Below are 14,815 nucleotides of genomic sequence, written 5' to 3' on the forward strand. Positions count from 1 at the left end.
AGCAAGTCCTGGACTGTTCCAGCACACTGGGATAACTGGGCTTCTGGCTGTCAGGAGGGGAAGCTTGAGCAGTTCCTGTAGGACACTCAGCCCCTGGGCTCTCTGGCAATGGGGTCCTGGTTTCTCTTGGATGATTGTACAAAGATCTATCTGCAAGTTTGGATTGGGGTCCTGCAGAGCCCAGAATGATGAAGGATGTCTAGAAACCATTAATAAAGATTAGAACTTGATGGCATCAGTAACTCCCTTTGGGCTTTTTGCAGGCTGAGATAGTGGCAGATTGTCAAAATTACTTAACGTCCTGGAACACCACCCATTCCAGTATGAATAGGTTTCTTGTGTACAACTCACATGATCCTGGTGTTTTCCTGGTGTCTCTATGGAGACTGGAGACATTCTTCTGGTCTATTGGTTGGGGATCTTTGCTGCTTTCAGGTAAATTGTCTTATAGAAATAAAGAAAGCGAGATAATCCTCTGAATAATGAATAAAGCATCAGTCACAGAACACCAAAACATCCTGGCTGTTTTATAGAAGGAGATGCAAATATTTTGATTTTTCCTTTTTAACACACTACCAGCTTGGCAGAGATTTAGCAAGACTTGTGTAAAAATAATTGGCCTTAGGCAAAGCTGGATGAAGCATTCACATGTGGATCTTCATCCAAATGAGGCTGCAGCATGGATTAAAGAGTGAAGTAGTGTTAGATTTGGGAAGCCTTCCCTGCCAAAAATTGGGGGTGTTTTTTGAAAGATGTTCCAATTCCAAACACTCATTCTCATGAGATTAGATACTTCCCTTCACAATTGGCTCCAGTCCCTGTAGGAAAATGAGTTAAAAGAGATTGTTGTTACCTTGGCCATATTAAAATAGTTGTCTCTGTTTTCACTGGCATCTCAGAGAGGACAGCAATGTGAGTAGGAGGAGGATGATGGTTGGACACTTCCTTCCCTTTAAGGATGGGTTGTCACAGCAGCATGGCATTCATTGGAGAAAGGGGAAAAACATTGTTTATTGTCCCAGGAATATTTGGGATGACAAGTAGGGGACCAGGTGCCTCTGTCTTGCCCAAACTGGACCCTCAGGTGGCACAGAATGTTCCTTTGCATTCCTGGTTGCCACTCTCAAGCTCCTTAGCCCTAGTTTAAAAGTCCAGAATGTAGTCTCTTAGCTATAGCCTGGAAAAATAAATCCCGCTTGCTGAAAGATGGGCTCTGTTCCTTGGCATAGCCTCTGGTGTACGTGGTGTGTGTGCAACTCCCAGAAAGTCAGAGACACCCCACAAATACCTCTCTAGATGCCTCCAGTTCTGCCAGAGGGTCAGTCTTAGGATTCATAGTCACTTATTCCTTCTGGTTTAGTTCCTTGGTGCCCTGTGTAGTGGCACAGCAATGCCCTGGGAGCTCATGGAAATACTCAACTCCAGTGCCAGAGTCTGGTTGCAGGGTTTTGGTAGCAATAGGTAGGAAGGAGAAGCTGCTCAGGTGTTGTGTGTCCCGCAAGGAGGAAACTTGGAAAAAAATTAACACGCTGTCTCACAGCCCCCCAGTGTGCTGTGGGGGAAAAAATTAGGTCACAGAGGAAAATTCTGGGATTTAGATTCTGCTGTGCCTGGAGAGGACAGGATGGTGAGTGAGATCTGGCTTCTGTCCCAAGCATTAACAGAGGAAAACTTTGCCTCAGTTTCTCTGCATGTAAATCTGAGGCCATATCTAGGTCTCCTTTTTAAGAGGTTTTGTGAATGTGCCATGAACTTTACAGCTTGTGTGTTCTAAGCCCGCTATCAGCACTGATAAAAATGGCTATTAGCTGTACTATTACTTTAAATCAGAGCATCTTAACTAATTTGGGGACTGGCCAGTGGCTCCAGTCACATGATGAATACCCTTATACTCTATTTCTAGATGACTCAAAGTTGGCTCTAGGCAAGGGAGATTAGGTTTAGGGCTTGAGGCAGAGCAGGAAATAAAACAAAGGTGTCCCAATAGATAGTTCAGCTTTCAGTATAATTTTATTGAAGAAAGTAACTCAAGCTTTGGTTTATTCTGAGCATGTCAAGGACACCTTTGTAGTGTTGCTGCCCTAAGCCCAGGGCTGTCCATTAAGGGACAAAACTGGAGCCAGGAATGGTTTGTAACCACACAGATGCTGCAACATCACAGTGGGGGGATAGGGAGTAAGAGGGGAATCAGTTTGACTCAGAGTGAGGCCTGATGACACTCAAAGAGGCTGCAGACAGATTTAAGGTGACAGGGGAAATAATGTAATTGAGGATTTGAGACAGGCTCCATAGCTTTGGCAACTGAAAAAAAAAATTCTAATGAGACTGTTGTACTTGGAGCAGTCATATTCCATAGTCACTTAGGCCAGGAGTGAAATTTGGTTGTAAAGATAAGCTGGGAGCAAAGAGGCCCCCTAAAGGTGATGGGGGTGTGTGAGCTTGTGCAGTTGCTGCTCTGCAATTTCTGTTTCCTTGGCTGCTCAGAGGTACCATCTCATCATCTGCAAAGAGGTGAAGTTCAGGATCAACAAACACTTTTATTTCTTTTCCTCCTTTCCTCTGCCTTTGCAAGGCTTTCCAGGAGGCGGGGAGGAGACCCTGCTCAGAGGTGTCTTTCTCTCAGTGAGCATTTCTGTCAGGGGAATGCACAGAACAGCGGGGCTCACTTAGCCACCCATCAGGTGGGTTTTCCTTCTATGTGCATGTGTTGGATGTTTTACACTCTCACTGGCTTAAAAAAAAATCTTCCTGGGCAATGCCCTTTTCTCTGGCATGGGGCAGATACTAGAAACTCACTTTATTTATGTCAGGCAGATGCTGAGATTTTTTACTCAAAGAGATTTTTATGCACTGAGACCTTCATGCTGAGAGGACAAAGCCTCTGGATTCCCTGGAGCAAAGCATTGGCCCATATTGTGCCTTCCTCTTTCTAGCCACACATTTGATTTTTCTATACTGGATCAAGTATCAAGCCCAATATCATGCTGAAAAAGGCATACACTTGAGATTAGAGTGTTGGTATTTAGCAGGATTGATTATGTCTGTACAGATCTGTTTTCAAAGGTGATTGCATTTCACTGAAAAAGGGACTTTCTAGTGATTAAAAATGGTAATGCCAGGGGCTTGTGAAAGGTATCTTTGCCCTTTCGATATAGAAACAGGAATTCAGACTTAGAGCCAAGGCACTTTCAGACTTTGGCACTTTAGTTCATCCTGCCCATTCTGTCAAAATAGGTTTGCATTTTAAATCCTTGTGGAAACTGGAAGCTGAAAACCCAACAGATAGAATTCTTCTCTTCGGGCAAACAATTCTAGTGTGCTCGGCAATGTACGAATGCAGCAGCAAAGTGATCACAACCAGCTGACTCTGCCCTAAGCAGAGCCACTTGGGTACTACCTAAATCACAAATTTAGCAATACAGCAGCAACTTAATTCCTCTTCCCCTAATCACTGTCTCTCAGGGTAATGTTTGTGCTGGGACTAACAAGTCAACTCAAAGGTGCTTAATCATTTTCCCAAGGGGCCCCTGCACACTGGGGGCTCTGGCACTGCACACAAAAGGCCTGGTAGCACAAATTGACTCCAAATTAAAACTAGTTGTCTTTAGAAACCCACGTTTAAAGAGGGTGCTTCCATATCTCTTCTGATTGAACACAATTGCCCTCATGGACAATCTATTTCCAGCTCTCTGGTGCTGGGCTGACCTCCCTGCTTTTCCTTAGAAATTACTTGTTACTGACTGACAGACTCACAGCAGTTCTATTTTCCTCAATGCTGATTTCAAAAATTCTTTACTCAGTAAAATGGAGAATTGTGTCCCTTGGATTAATTCCCTTTTGGAAAAGGGCAGAAATCCTGGTCCCTGGCCGCCGAGCTGCCATTTGTGGGTGCAGGTGCCAGCCTGGGGCACACAGACTGTGTCAAATCTGCTGCCCTCCAAACCCTCCCGAATGTGCCTTTCCCTTCCCAGCCTCCCGTCCGGTCCCAGCTCCCAGCCACAAGAGAAAGCTCCGGGAGAAGCATTATCAGCAAGGCCGTCCTGCACGGGAAGAGTCCTGGGGCTCCAACAGCTGCTCGGGGTTTGAGTCCCCTTGGCAGATGTTCGCTATTCCAGCCACTTCATTAATTTTGGAAACAAAACCCCTGGTTATTCCTGACCAAAGCACCCCCTTTTTGATTGACAGACAGTGTGTGTTTCATCTGACATAACCCACCGTATTGCTCTGGCCACTTACTTTTAAAAAACCATTAATAAAAAGAAATTAAGTGTCTAGAGATGGGTTAGTGTGGGCTAAACCCACCTGCCAGTTCATCTGCTTGGGCTCAGGTGAGGGCATCACATTTCTAGAGTATGGACAGAGGTGCCAGCCACACACGTCTGGGTATTCAGCCCTTCAGATGTGAGAAAGAAACATTTAAACACAAGCAGAGTCTCTTGTCCCGTGAGCTTGGGAAGCCCACGGTTTGCTGCCCCTCTTGATTTCTGGGCTGGATCGAGTCAAGCTCCTGAAATACTCTTCAGGAAACATTCCTCTGCTGTGTTGTATCAGGTTTTTCAAAGTCAAGAAAAGCAGGATAAATTTGAAGTGGGGGTAGGGTGGGCTGCAGCTCCTGGCCGGACCCCGAGGAAACATAAGTAGCAAAATGCCATTTGCTGCTGCTTTGGGGCTTAAATCAGTGGCTTGCTCAGTGTTGCTTCCAAAATATTCTATGCAATAATTATCAGCAAGTACTAATTGCTGAAGTAAATGTTGCTGGTACTTACTTTGTTTCCTAAAAAAAAAAAGAAAGTGTCTGAAAAAGAGGAAGAAAATATGCTCCTGAAGTGGTGTATGTCTGAATGAAGAGGTGAGTACTCATAAAACTACAGTCATAACAAAATCAGTCCATCTGCTTAAATAGCTGTCGTTTGTTTAGGAATTAAAGCAGCAGTTTAAGTAAGTTAAAAAGAGTTATAATGTCGTGGAGGCGAGAAGTTCTTGAACTCCTAAGTTGTTATCATTCTAGGGAAATTCCTCATCGGATGATCACTTTAGTTTCTCAAAATAAAAAGAAATAAAACCATTTCCAAACAATTTATTTTAAATGAGAATGTCATCCCAATGGTTTAAAATTAGCAAAACACTTTGCTTTACATTTGTTTCATTATAATTTGCTGTGTTATAGTAAAAAAAAAAAATAAATGTAATGAGGTTTTAAGAAAAAAATTTCAATGGCTGTATCGAAAGTCTGATATATTCTTGCATCTGCCTTCCAGTTCAGTGTGTGGACAATGCAAGCGTCTTATTTTGATTTTGAGTCTCTAAAAATGAACAACTGTATTGCTGAAGTTAAATGAAATTTTGAATTCAAAAAAGAAGTAGTGCTTTTACAAAAGAGGTCAAAGATAGTTTACAGTGTTTTAAACGATTTAAAAAAAATAGTTGAAAAAATAAAAGTGGTTCTTCAAATCATTGATGAGAGTTTGAAATGGTTGTTGCCTTTTGCAAAAACAGATTGAGTTTTCTGTTATTAAAATAAGTTTGCTGTCATTTGGATTGCCAAAGCACGAGAACCGAAGGATGTCTGATAACCTTTTGCATATTATATTTAAATCCTTGTGCGAAACCTGCAAGTAATATTTTTTGGAGGGTGGTAAATCACCCTAATGAGCCTCTCTTTACCCATTTAAAGTTAGTGAGCTGGCTGGGCATTCTGCAAAACTTGCAGCAGCCAGTTAATCCAGAGGATTCCTCCTGATACACCTTTCCGTAAGTAGGGTGTCCTGGTGATTCCTCTCGCAGGCCACGGAGATGAGAAACAAAATTCAGCCCACAGCCTGGTAGGAAAACTTCCAGTGCGGAAGCCGCAGCACCCCTCAGCAGAAGGGGCTGAAAACTCAGCTTCGCAAAATTCCCGCTGAACTAAGCAGGGATCCGCCGGAAAATAATCTCAGACGTGGGGTCCAATTAACGCCGCTCCAGAGAAATATAACTGCTACACAGTGCTGCTAGGCAAGGCACCTACAAACAGGGGTTTTTCCCGTCTGCCATTCTCCAGCACCCGGCGGCTCGGGAATAGGTTTGACGGCGGTCGGGGAAAGCCGTCGCGGCCGGGGACGCGGCACTCGCCTCCGGCAGCCCGCGTTTTAACTTCTGTAGATAATTACAATCCAGAGAAGAGGAGGAGGGGGAGAAGAAAAAAAGAAAAGGAAAAGAAAAAAAAAAAAAAAAAAAAGAAAAAGAAGAAGAAAAAAAAAAGAAAAACGGAGGGGAAAAAAAAAAAAGCCACACACCCCAGTATCTTAAAATAGCGAGCAGGGAGGGGAGAGGAGCGGCGGATCCTCCCAGCGCGGCGCAGGGTAACAATGGTGCTGGCGGGGAGCAGCGGGCGCCCTGATTGACAGCCCGAGCCTCCTAAAAAGGCCGCGGAGCGATGGGAGAGATGCTTATCGGCGGCTTTATATAGCGGGGAGCCGGCGCCGCGCAGCGCGGCCCGAGCGGCGGGGACAGCGTGGCCACAGCGGGGACAGGCTCGGGGACACGCTCGGGGACACGCTCGGGGACAGGCTCGGCGAGCCGGGCGCCCATGCGAGCCGGGCGCGGCTCTGGCCGCCCCGCAGGGGTCCCGCCATGCACGGTCAGCCCCAGCCCCAGCCCGGCCCGCAGCCCCCGGCGCGGCTGCCCGCGGCCGGCCGGCCCAAGGCAGGCAGGAGGCGCTACAAGACCTTCATGATCGACGAGATCCTCTCCAAGGAGACCTGCGACTACTTCGAGAAACTTTCCCTGTACTCCGTGTGCCCGTCGCTCCTGGTCCGGCCCAAGCCGCTGCACTCCTGCGCCGGTAAGCGTGACGGCAGCGGGGATGCGGCGGGCGCGGAGCCGCGGCTCGCAGCGAGCGCCTCTGCATCTCCCCCTGCGGCCCCCAAACCCTGCCGGAGCGAAACCCGGCTTCCACACTCCATCCCCACTCCCTGGCTTTGCAGCGCTGGGATCGTTGTTAGTTACTACAGTAACTATCAGCTATCAGTTAGTTATTATCGCTTTTTAGTTACTCTCAGTGTGTATTGGTGGGGTTCGGCCCAATCCGGGGTATGCATTGGAGCCAATATATCAGTGCTAATGAGTCCTGTAGAAATCGTCCTTCATCTTATGCACGTTGAAACCGCCAGTGTTTTTTTATATGTCTGTGTGAGTACAAAGAAATTAATAGAAATATTCTGAAAAGGAAAAAAAATCCATAGAAGCACAGTTTTTCTACCCTAATTTTTCTTTTTCTTTGAAAGAACATAGGTTATTTCTTAACATCAAATATGGGAAAATACTTGTAAAGATTTTGCCGACACCACAAATAAATACGCACAAACGGCTCTGCCCTGCACAGGCAGCACAATGAGCAATCAAGTCTTGACCATGGGCATTATAAAATTTCACAAGCAGACTGGTCTAATGTGGTCGTTTAAAAATCCACATTAAAAGTAAAAACAGTATTTTTAGAATGCATTCCAGATTTTAAAAAATATTTTTAAACATCCCTTTTTCTGGTGAAGCAGGCAGTTTTCCAGATTTCTGTTCTTCCCATAAGGCCATACTTCCAATGGTGACACATAATGTGTCAAGAGAAATGAGGTGATGAAACTGCAATTTAAAAACTCATTCTTCAAAAATCTTATATATTGAAAAATATTTGTAAAGGACTAATTACCAATAAAAATAATGCCTATTTCAAGGTCATAGAATTACATTTTTCCTCTTTCTCTTTGCTGGAAATGTTCATTTTGCCCTTGTATTAGGTTGTGTTTAAAACCTCAATGCCTGTCCTTTGGCTTAGGTTTGCTGGTTTAGTTTGAGATTTTTTTATTGCTGAATATAAATAAGAAGGATCTTTTCAGCTCTTAGCAGAGCTGTGCTGATACAAAACTTGCTGTTAGCGTACCATAAGAGTTTGACAAGTAGAGTAAATCCTTGCTCCAAGCATAAGTCTTCCTTCAACCTCAATATTTATTTTGTAAATACTAGTTATTAAAGATCCAGAAGGGATTAGGAGGCTGGATCAGAATTAAGACCCATGATGACCAGCTTTTGGGAAGAAGTTGCATGGACAATTTGATCCTCCGTCAACATTTATTTCTTCCAGCCGATTTGTGCGTGACATCCCTTGCCTTCCCTAACTAATTGCTGACATATTTTATATAAGAACTAGTTGTTAATCAAGATATTGCTGACAAGGGAATTTTTGAGAGCTGATCCCTCACTACTGCCTAGTGAAATTCCGTGCTTGGCCAAAACGTCCTGAAGGGGTTTGGTGTGTGGCAGTGACGCACGGAGCGCCTGATTCTGCCTGCAGACCTCAATCCACCAGGGTAAGGACACCAAGCCTCTTGGCTTTTCTCTCTTTCTGCACAGAAAGAGGAAGAATTAGAAAAGAAAGTTCCTTTAGCATCCAAAAGCAATATTAACCTCGATATTATCAGTGTCCAGAAGCATGTACAATTACCTCGGCATAAAAATTACGGTCTGAATGTCACCTAATAAATCCTCGGGATTTTGGATGGGTGAGGTGCTTCCTAGCAGCTGGTGTGACTCCCACCACCCCCCATGGAAAAAAAAAGGAAATTTTTTTAAATACAGAGTTCTGGGTCAAGTATAGCTGGCATTGTCTTTGCAAGGGTGATGTATATTCAGTAAATAATCATTAATAATCCTCATATGATTCAGCAGTGGATTGAGGGTGATGCTAGTGAGTCTCTTGTGGTTACTCTTCAATTAAAGACTTATTTCCCTTTGTGCCTGGAATCTTTAATGAATTAGCCCTCAAGGTTGTGTTTCTAGCCCAAGCTCTGGCCTGTCCCTATGTCAGTCCGGGTTGTGAATATCTACTTCTGTTGGACTAAGCTGTATGGAATTGCAGCATTTGTGAAGCACAGAGAGAGATTTGCTTGTGGAATTAAAATCACAGGGGAAACTACTATCAAGTCCACAATTCCAAACTGTCAGATTCTAAGGTGTATAGGCATAATTCAAGTCTTATGTGTATTAGGCAATGGGAATTTTTTTTTATGAAAGGAAACTGTTGGCTAAGAAATGGACAATACCACAAAAGACATCGAAATGTGAAAGAATTTTAAAAGTACCCAGTATAAATCTGTAACTAAACTAAAATAAAGTGAAAAACCAAACCCACAAAGACACACACACAGAGTGAAAATAAACTAAAAAACTCCTCCCAAACTACTTGGGAGCTAAAGGCTGCAGAAATATAGCACTATAGAAATACTGTGTGGCATTTAACTTACTGCCTGAGTTTCCTTTGCCTCCGGAGTTAATCAGGAAGGGAGGGAGCACTTAGTCTCTTCATCATCTAAGAAAATGCGTCTTAACCTAAACCACACAGATTTGTTACTGTACCATCATAGCTTGGACTTGGGAGTGTTTGAAACTGATGGAGTGATGAGTAATGAGTTACTCCAGCTGAACATCTCCTCAGTGGCTTTTCTCAAGGCAGGAGTCAGGGTTTGAGACGTTTTCATGGGCTAAAGAGTTTATATTTCTTTCATCTTGGGTGAAGTCGGAGAAGGCTGATATGCCTTTATAATTTATTTGGAGCTGAAAGACATAAGATGTTGTACTTGTGCAGTGTGTGTGTTCAACAACATCCCCAGTTAAGCGAAGAGAGATCAGAAAACTTTTCTAGCCCAATAGAAAAGAGTTTTTCTTTTGGCTCTAATGCATTGCTGAATATTTAACTGAGTGCGTCTGAATTGGAATAAAACAGATTTGTCAAGTAGAGGCAGAAGGTGGTGGAAGAAGCATTTGGGACTCTTCTGGTGAATCTTGAGGTCGAAGATTGACATTTTAGTTGTGAGGAGCATTTCTGAGGTCTAGCACAAAGCTAATGCAATGTCGCTGGTCTAATGCAATGTCGCCGGCGAGATTCCCATTGAAGACAGCTTCAAATTTATTTTTTTTTTAAAGAAAACTGCAATTCCCTGTGAAAATGTTCCATCATTAGTTTAAAATTTGATATATGAACATGTATTTTTGTTTATTGAGCCAAAAAAACAAGGCTAAACCAGTACCAAATCTGTACCAAAATGCTAGTCTGGGTTCAGAGCCATTATGATTAAAATTTTAAAGACTAGAAATATTTTCAGATGGTGATTAATGCCACTTTGCTTTAAGACTTTTTGGGCTGTGATGGCTGAGGGAAAATGATATTTCACTTGTTTCATGATACTTATATTTTTATTGGCTTTTCGTATTATGTCACCATTGATTAAGTTGTATAAATAATGATACTCTTCGTATGCTTGGTTTGTTATGGTGATTGCTAACGGTTGCTTTTTCACTGAGCAGAGTCCTATAGGAACCAAGTTTCAAATTGCATTTAGAATTTAATTTTTCAATTAAAAATATTTGTAGGCAAGCCTGCTCCAATTCTAATTTGTTTCCTCTATTTGTATTATGCTGGTTTAGTGATAGATTTAGAATCCAGTTGCCTTATCGGTAGTTTTGGGCATGGTAAAGAATCAAAGGACACTGTCAGTGTGCAGTGTTACAAGGTGAAATTAGAAAAGCTACTTATTTATCAAAGAAACTAAAATAGTTTGAAAATGAAAACTAGGCTGGGGCTTGGAGGAGAGTAGTGTGCAATCCCTGGTCTTAGTGGAATTTGTGACATTGTGTGTGGGTAATCAGTAATATCGGTCTTGGATGGCCTTTTTAAACTCTCCAAATGAATTGAGGTGGCTGGATTAGAAAGAATCATGTTGTTTTCAATTGCAGAGTTCAGTTATTTCAGCAAAGTTGGTAATACAAATTGTTAATTGTCTGTGATGTGTATTCATTTGTACCAGGCCCCATTCCAGCTCATTAAAAAAACCTCAAATTTGAATGTATCTTAGTGGTTTATAATTTAAATCCTAATGAGCAGCAGAGTAATTTATGTCTATGCCAAGGTTTTTTACTAGTCCATGTCTCAGGTAGGGCTGTGCTGATTTCTCTTTAATTGCTATACCAGAACAACACCTTGCAAGGTAAAAATATATCTTGGATCAGTGTGGCTCTGTTTATTTTATGAGAGAATTGATATAAAGATATAAGATATAAAATATTCGCCCATGTTTTAGGGGAGTTTTGCTGAAGAGGATTCTACTGTTATATGTACATTTTAAAGCGCCGTAACTTCAGAAGCGCATGCAATCTTAAGTTTCTCCACTTGTTTTTTTGCTTTTTTGAAAATTTTCTTCTCTTCTTGCTGCTCTGTGCAAAAAGTCTCCTGTAAAGAACATTAATAATTATTATTACTCTCTCTTTTGAAATAATTGTTGGGATTTTTAGTTTGGTGATCAGATTTTTTGGTTTGTTTGAGTTTGTTGGGTTTTTTTTTAACTTCAAAACATTCAGGATTTGTGTGGTTGGGATTTTAATGTATGCAAGTGTCTAATATAGAATTGTTCAAATCTTGAATTCTTCTCTTCCAGTTCCATGTCTGTCCTCTGTTGTTTTATCTTAGGATGAACTTGGAAGCTGGTTATTTCCAAAGGGGTCTTTTGAACTGTTGTTTTCCTCATATAAATGATGTTTTCTTGATTAAATTCAGCGGTACCTGCAGCCGCTGGGGCCTTTGGGGAATCATTGTTTTGGAGACAAACTATGAGGTTTTGTTCTTCTGGTCCTCACCTTACCTCCTCAGACTTTTTAGGAAACCATGGTGAGAAAGTAGATTTATTGTGGATTGAAATAGCTCAGTTTTTATGTTCAAACGCACAACAAAAGATTCCTTCTGATTGTCTTTTAAAAGGCCGTGATACAGGCAAGGCTTGATTTTGCTGTGGGAAGTAACTTAAAATTGGGGTGGAATCCATTTCTGTTGCTCAAATGCCTGCTGAATCTTTTCCTTTACATTGGACAGATTTTGTTATGGAATTCCTGGGGGAAAGCAAAACACTGGGGAAAGGAAAAGGGAATCCATGTTGTGCGTGTGTTCCAGCGTGGGGAGAGATGAAATGCCGTCCATTCATCGTGCTCCCAGCCTGGAACATGACAGCTGGGTAAATCCTGTTGAATAAAGCTGATGTGGAGCGGTGGGCACCTTCTGCCAGGCTCCCTTGGCCTCGTCCCACATTCCCCGAGCCTGGCATCTGCACTGGGCTTGGATTGTCATCCCCGGGCTGTGCCGGGAAAGCCGCGGCATCCCAGGCAACAGCGCACGGCCTCAGAAAGAGTTTTCCTTCTGGGCTGGGTGCAGTGAGTGCTCAGGAGATCCACATGCCATAAATGGCTCCTGAGCCCAGGAAAAACCTGTGTCCCAAAATGTTGAGGGAAGCAGGCCAAAATGAATCTGTGTGTTTATACAAGAGGTGCCAGCCTAAATTGCAAAGCTGAAAATGCTTCTGTGTGAAAATCGGCATTGTTGCCAAGACTGTTTGGGATTTTTGCTGATTATTTGTAATAACATATGAATAATAAAAAAAGATACTTTGAAAACTGCCAGTATTTATTTGGTTTAGCTTACAAAAATCAATAAAATTCTATATTTGAGTAGCAAAAAGTAAAGGCAAAAATAGAAAGGAATTCTATTAATCCTGAGAAATACAAAGTGCTTCCTCTATAGATGTCTTTGATCCCGTTTTTGTGAAGCTATTGAGTATTTTTAATAGATATAAGATAGTTCAGAGATAACATTTCTGCCTAGAAATGGCAGAAGATGCAGTCACAGTTACGCTGCTGTCTCTGAGCATTCCTCTGAAAACCCAGAAAAGTCAGGATTTCCTGTCAGGACTGTGTCCCTGCTCCTGTAGCGGGATTTATTCAGCTGCAACATTGGGAAAGTCTGAGTTTTCTCAAATTCTCCAAAATTCCCTGTATATTTTAACCCTACAAGGGAAAGCCTGTCTGTAGATGAGGAGCACTTTATCAACTGAGGTAAATGAAACAAACCTATGAACTGAAAGTGGATTCCTCTGTAAGTGCTGTAGACTGGGCACAGCAGTTAATTTCAAGGAGCCTAGTGTTTTTCAGGGTGACCATCTTGGGTTTTAAGTGTTTTGATGTCTTTAGCAGAAAATCTAGTTCAGAAATACCCAAAAGTGGCATATGGGGGATAATAATAATAATGAGCTGGGTGATGATAAATGGATACTTGGAGAAATGCCTGTTATTTTTTTCTGTTGGATTATATGCAGTACTAGATGTGGCATTTCAGAAGGAAACCCAGATTCAAATCTGGATTTGAAAGCAGATCTCAGGACTGAGCAGAGAAATCTGCCTCTAAAGAAATTTCAGTGCTAGATATTGAAATATCTGTAAAAAAGACTGACTTTTACTTTCTTATCTCGGTACTGTAAATACCGAATAAAAGGATTTCATGAATGCAAAACTACAGTGAACAAACCAGAAGATCACACCCCAGTGATTGCAATAAAACCTATTGTGGCAAGTAATCAGCATTGTGGTTGTGGTTGGGCATGAATAAGCATTGTGGAGGAATGCTATAATAGGAGGCATTAATGAATCTGGGATTCCACTGGGAAAATTGACACCTACGCCTCATTTTCTAAAGCCTCTCAGCTGGCACTGAAGCACAGTTTAAATCCATCTGCACAGTGAGTTGAGTTTAAATGTAGCACTTTCATTAAGTGTCCTCAATTTGGCCGCTGCTCATGGAGACTGCACAGTGCAGACTGAGTGCCATAATTATTTTGAGGACTTTTATTTAACTTGCTTCTGTAGAATGCAGGAAAAGACCATCTCATCCTGTAGAGCCAATGATGCTCAGCATTGCTGCCTTCAGGACAAGCTGGGCATGAACAGGGGCAAAAATCCTCACTGGGGAAGGTGAGGAAGAGGAGCCGAGACTGTTTGGAGCTGGCGTGTTGTGTGGAGCTCCTGTCACTCCACCAGGCTTGCGGAGCAGAGCAGGGCAGTGACTGAGGACACTTTGTATTTTTTCTCCTGTTGTGTTGAGCAGTGCATTTCTCTGCCATTTGGGTGCAGTGACAGACAGCTCCCCAGATCACAGCTCTGGCAATGTGTGGATTGGGGCGTTGATCCACCTCCAGGATGGATTTTCTGCTGATAGGGATGTTGTGAGCAGGTTTGGGTGATGGAACCAAATTTGTGCCTTTCCAGTTCAAAGTCACTTCCATGCCCTCGGTGCAGGCCTGTGGGGAAGGCACATTTGCATGGAATGCAGTGGATGGCAGAGCCACAACTGATGGTTGAGTCAGGAGCTGAGCTCTGGAGGCACTTGCTCAATACAGTGGCGTAAGTTTTTTCTAAAAAAACTGCTGGGCTGGAGAAAGGTTCTGCTCTGATTGCTCAGAGGATTTAATTACTTCATTCTGATGATCTGTTTCTTCTGCTCAGCCCTTGGTAAGCTGTCCAGTGTTAGAAGTGACTGCAGCCCTGCTTGGAGCCGCTGGAAACCTGGGTTTGCATTTGCAGGCTATGTACAAAATCTCATCATATCCAAGTGAAAATAGGAGAAGTCAGAAAAATTGATCTTTTGGATTATTGGTAGATTGAAGAAATAATCATTATGTGTCTTTTTCAGTTCAGAACAAAGAAAATGTTATAAATTTAGCTTGACAATGGAGAGGTTTAAAAAGTATGTGTATGTGTAAGATCAGATCAGAGAAAATACTCGATCAGGAATAAAATACTGAAAACTTATATTCTAAAGGCTGAAGCAAAACTTTATAGCACTTTCTTTTTACGAGACATTTGGCAAAACAATGAAGTTACTCTCAGTATTGCAAAATTTTATTTATTTTTCAAGGAGAGAAAGTTAAAACCAAACCTTTTGAGTCATTCTTATGTTAGAATTAGTCCA

At 42.4% G+C, this 14,815-nt stretch overlaps 1 protein-coding gene across 1 annotated transcript in view; it reads left to right on the forward strand.

The window, feature by feature from the left end:
- The first annotated feature begins 6,612 nt into the window (after nt 1–6,612).
- The window catches only part of BARX2 (BARX homeobox 2), a 33,800-nt gene continuing 25,597 nt past the window's right edge, over nt 6,613–14,815 (forward strand). Inside the window, exon 1 of the mRNA XM_054292949.1 lies at nt 6,613–6,823. Coding sequence (XP_054148924.1) covers nt 6,613–6,823 — 211 coding nt within the window. The remainder of the gene's footprint in view (nt 6,824–14,815) is intronic.

This window comes from Melozone crissalis, unplaced genomic scaffold (genome assembly GCF_028551555.1).
Source record: "Melozone crissalis strain CALT ecotype California unplaced genomic scaffold, PUWL_Pcris_2 ptg000120l_1, whole genome shotgun sequence".
NCBI classification, from domain to species: Eukaryota; Metazoa; Chordata; class Aves; order Passeriformes; family Passerellidae; genus Melozone; species Melozone crissalis.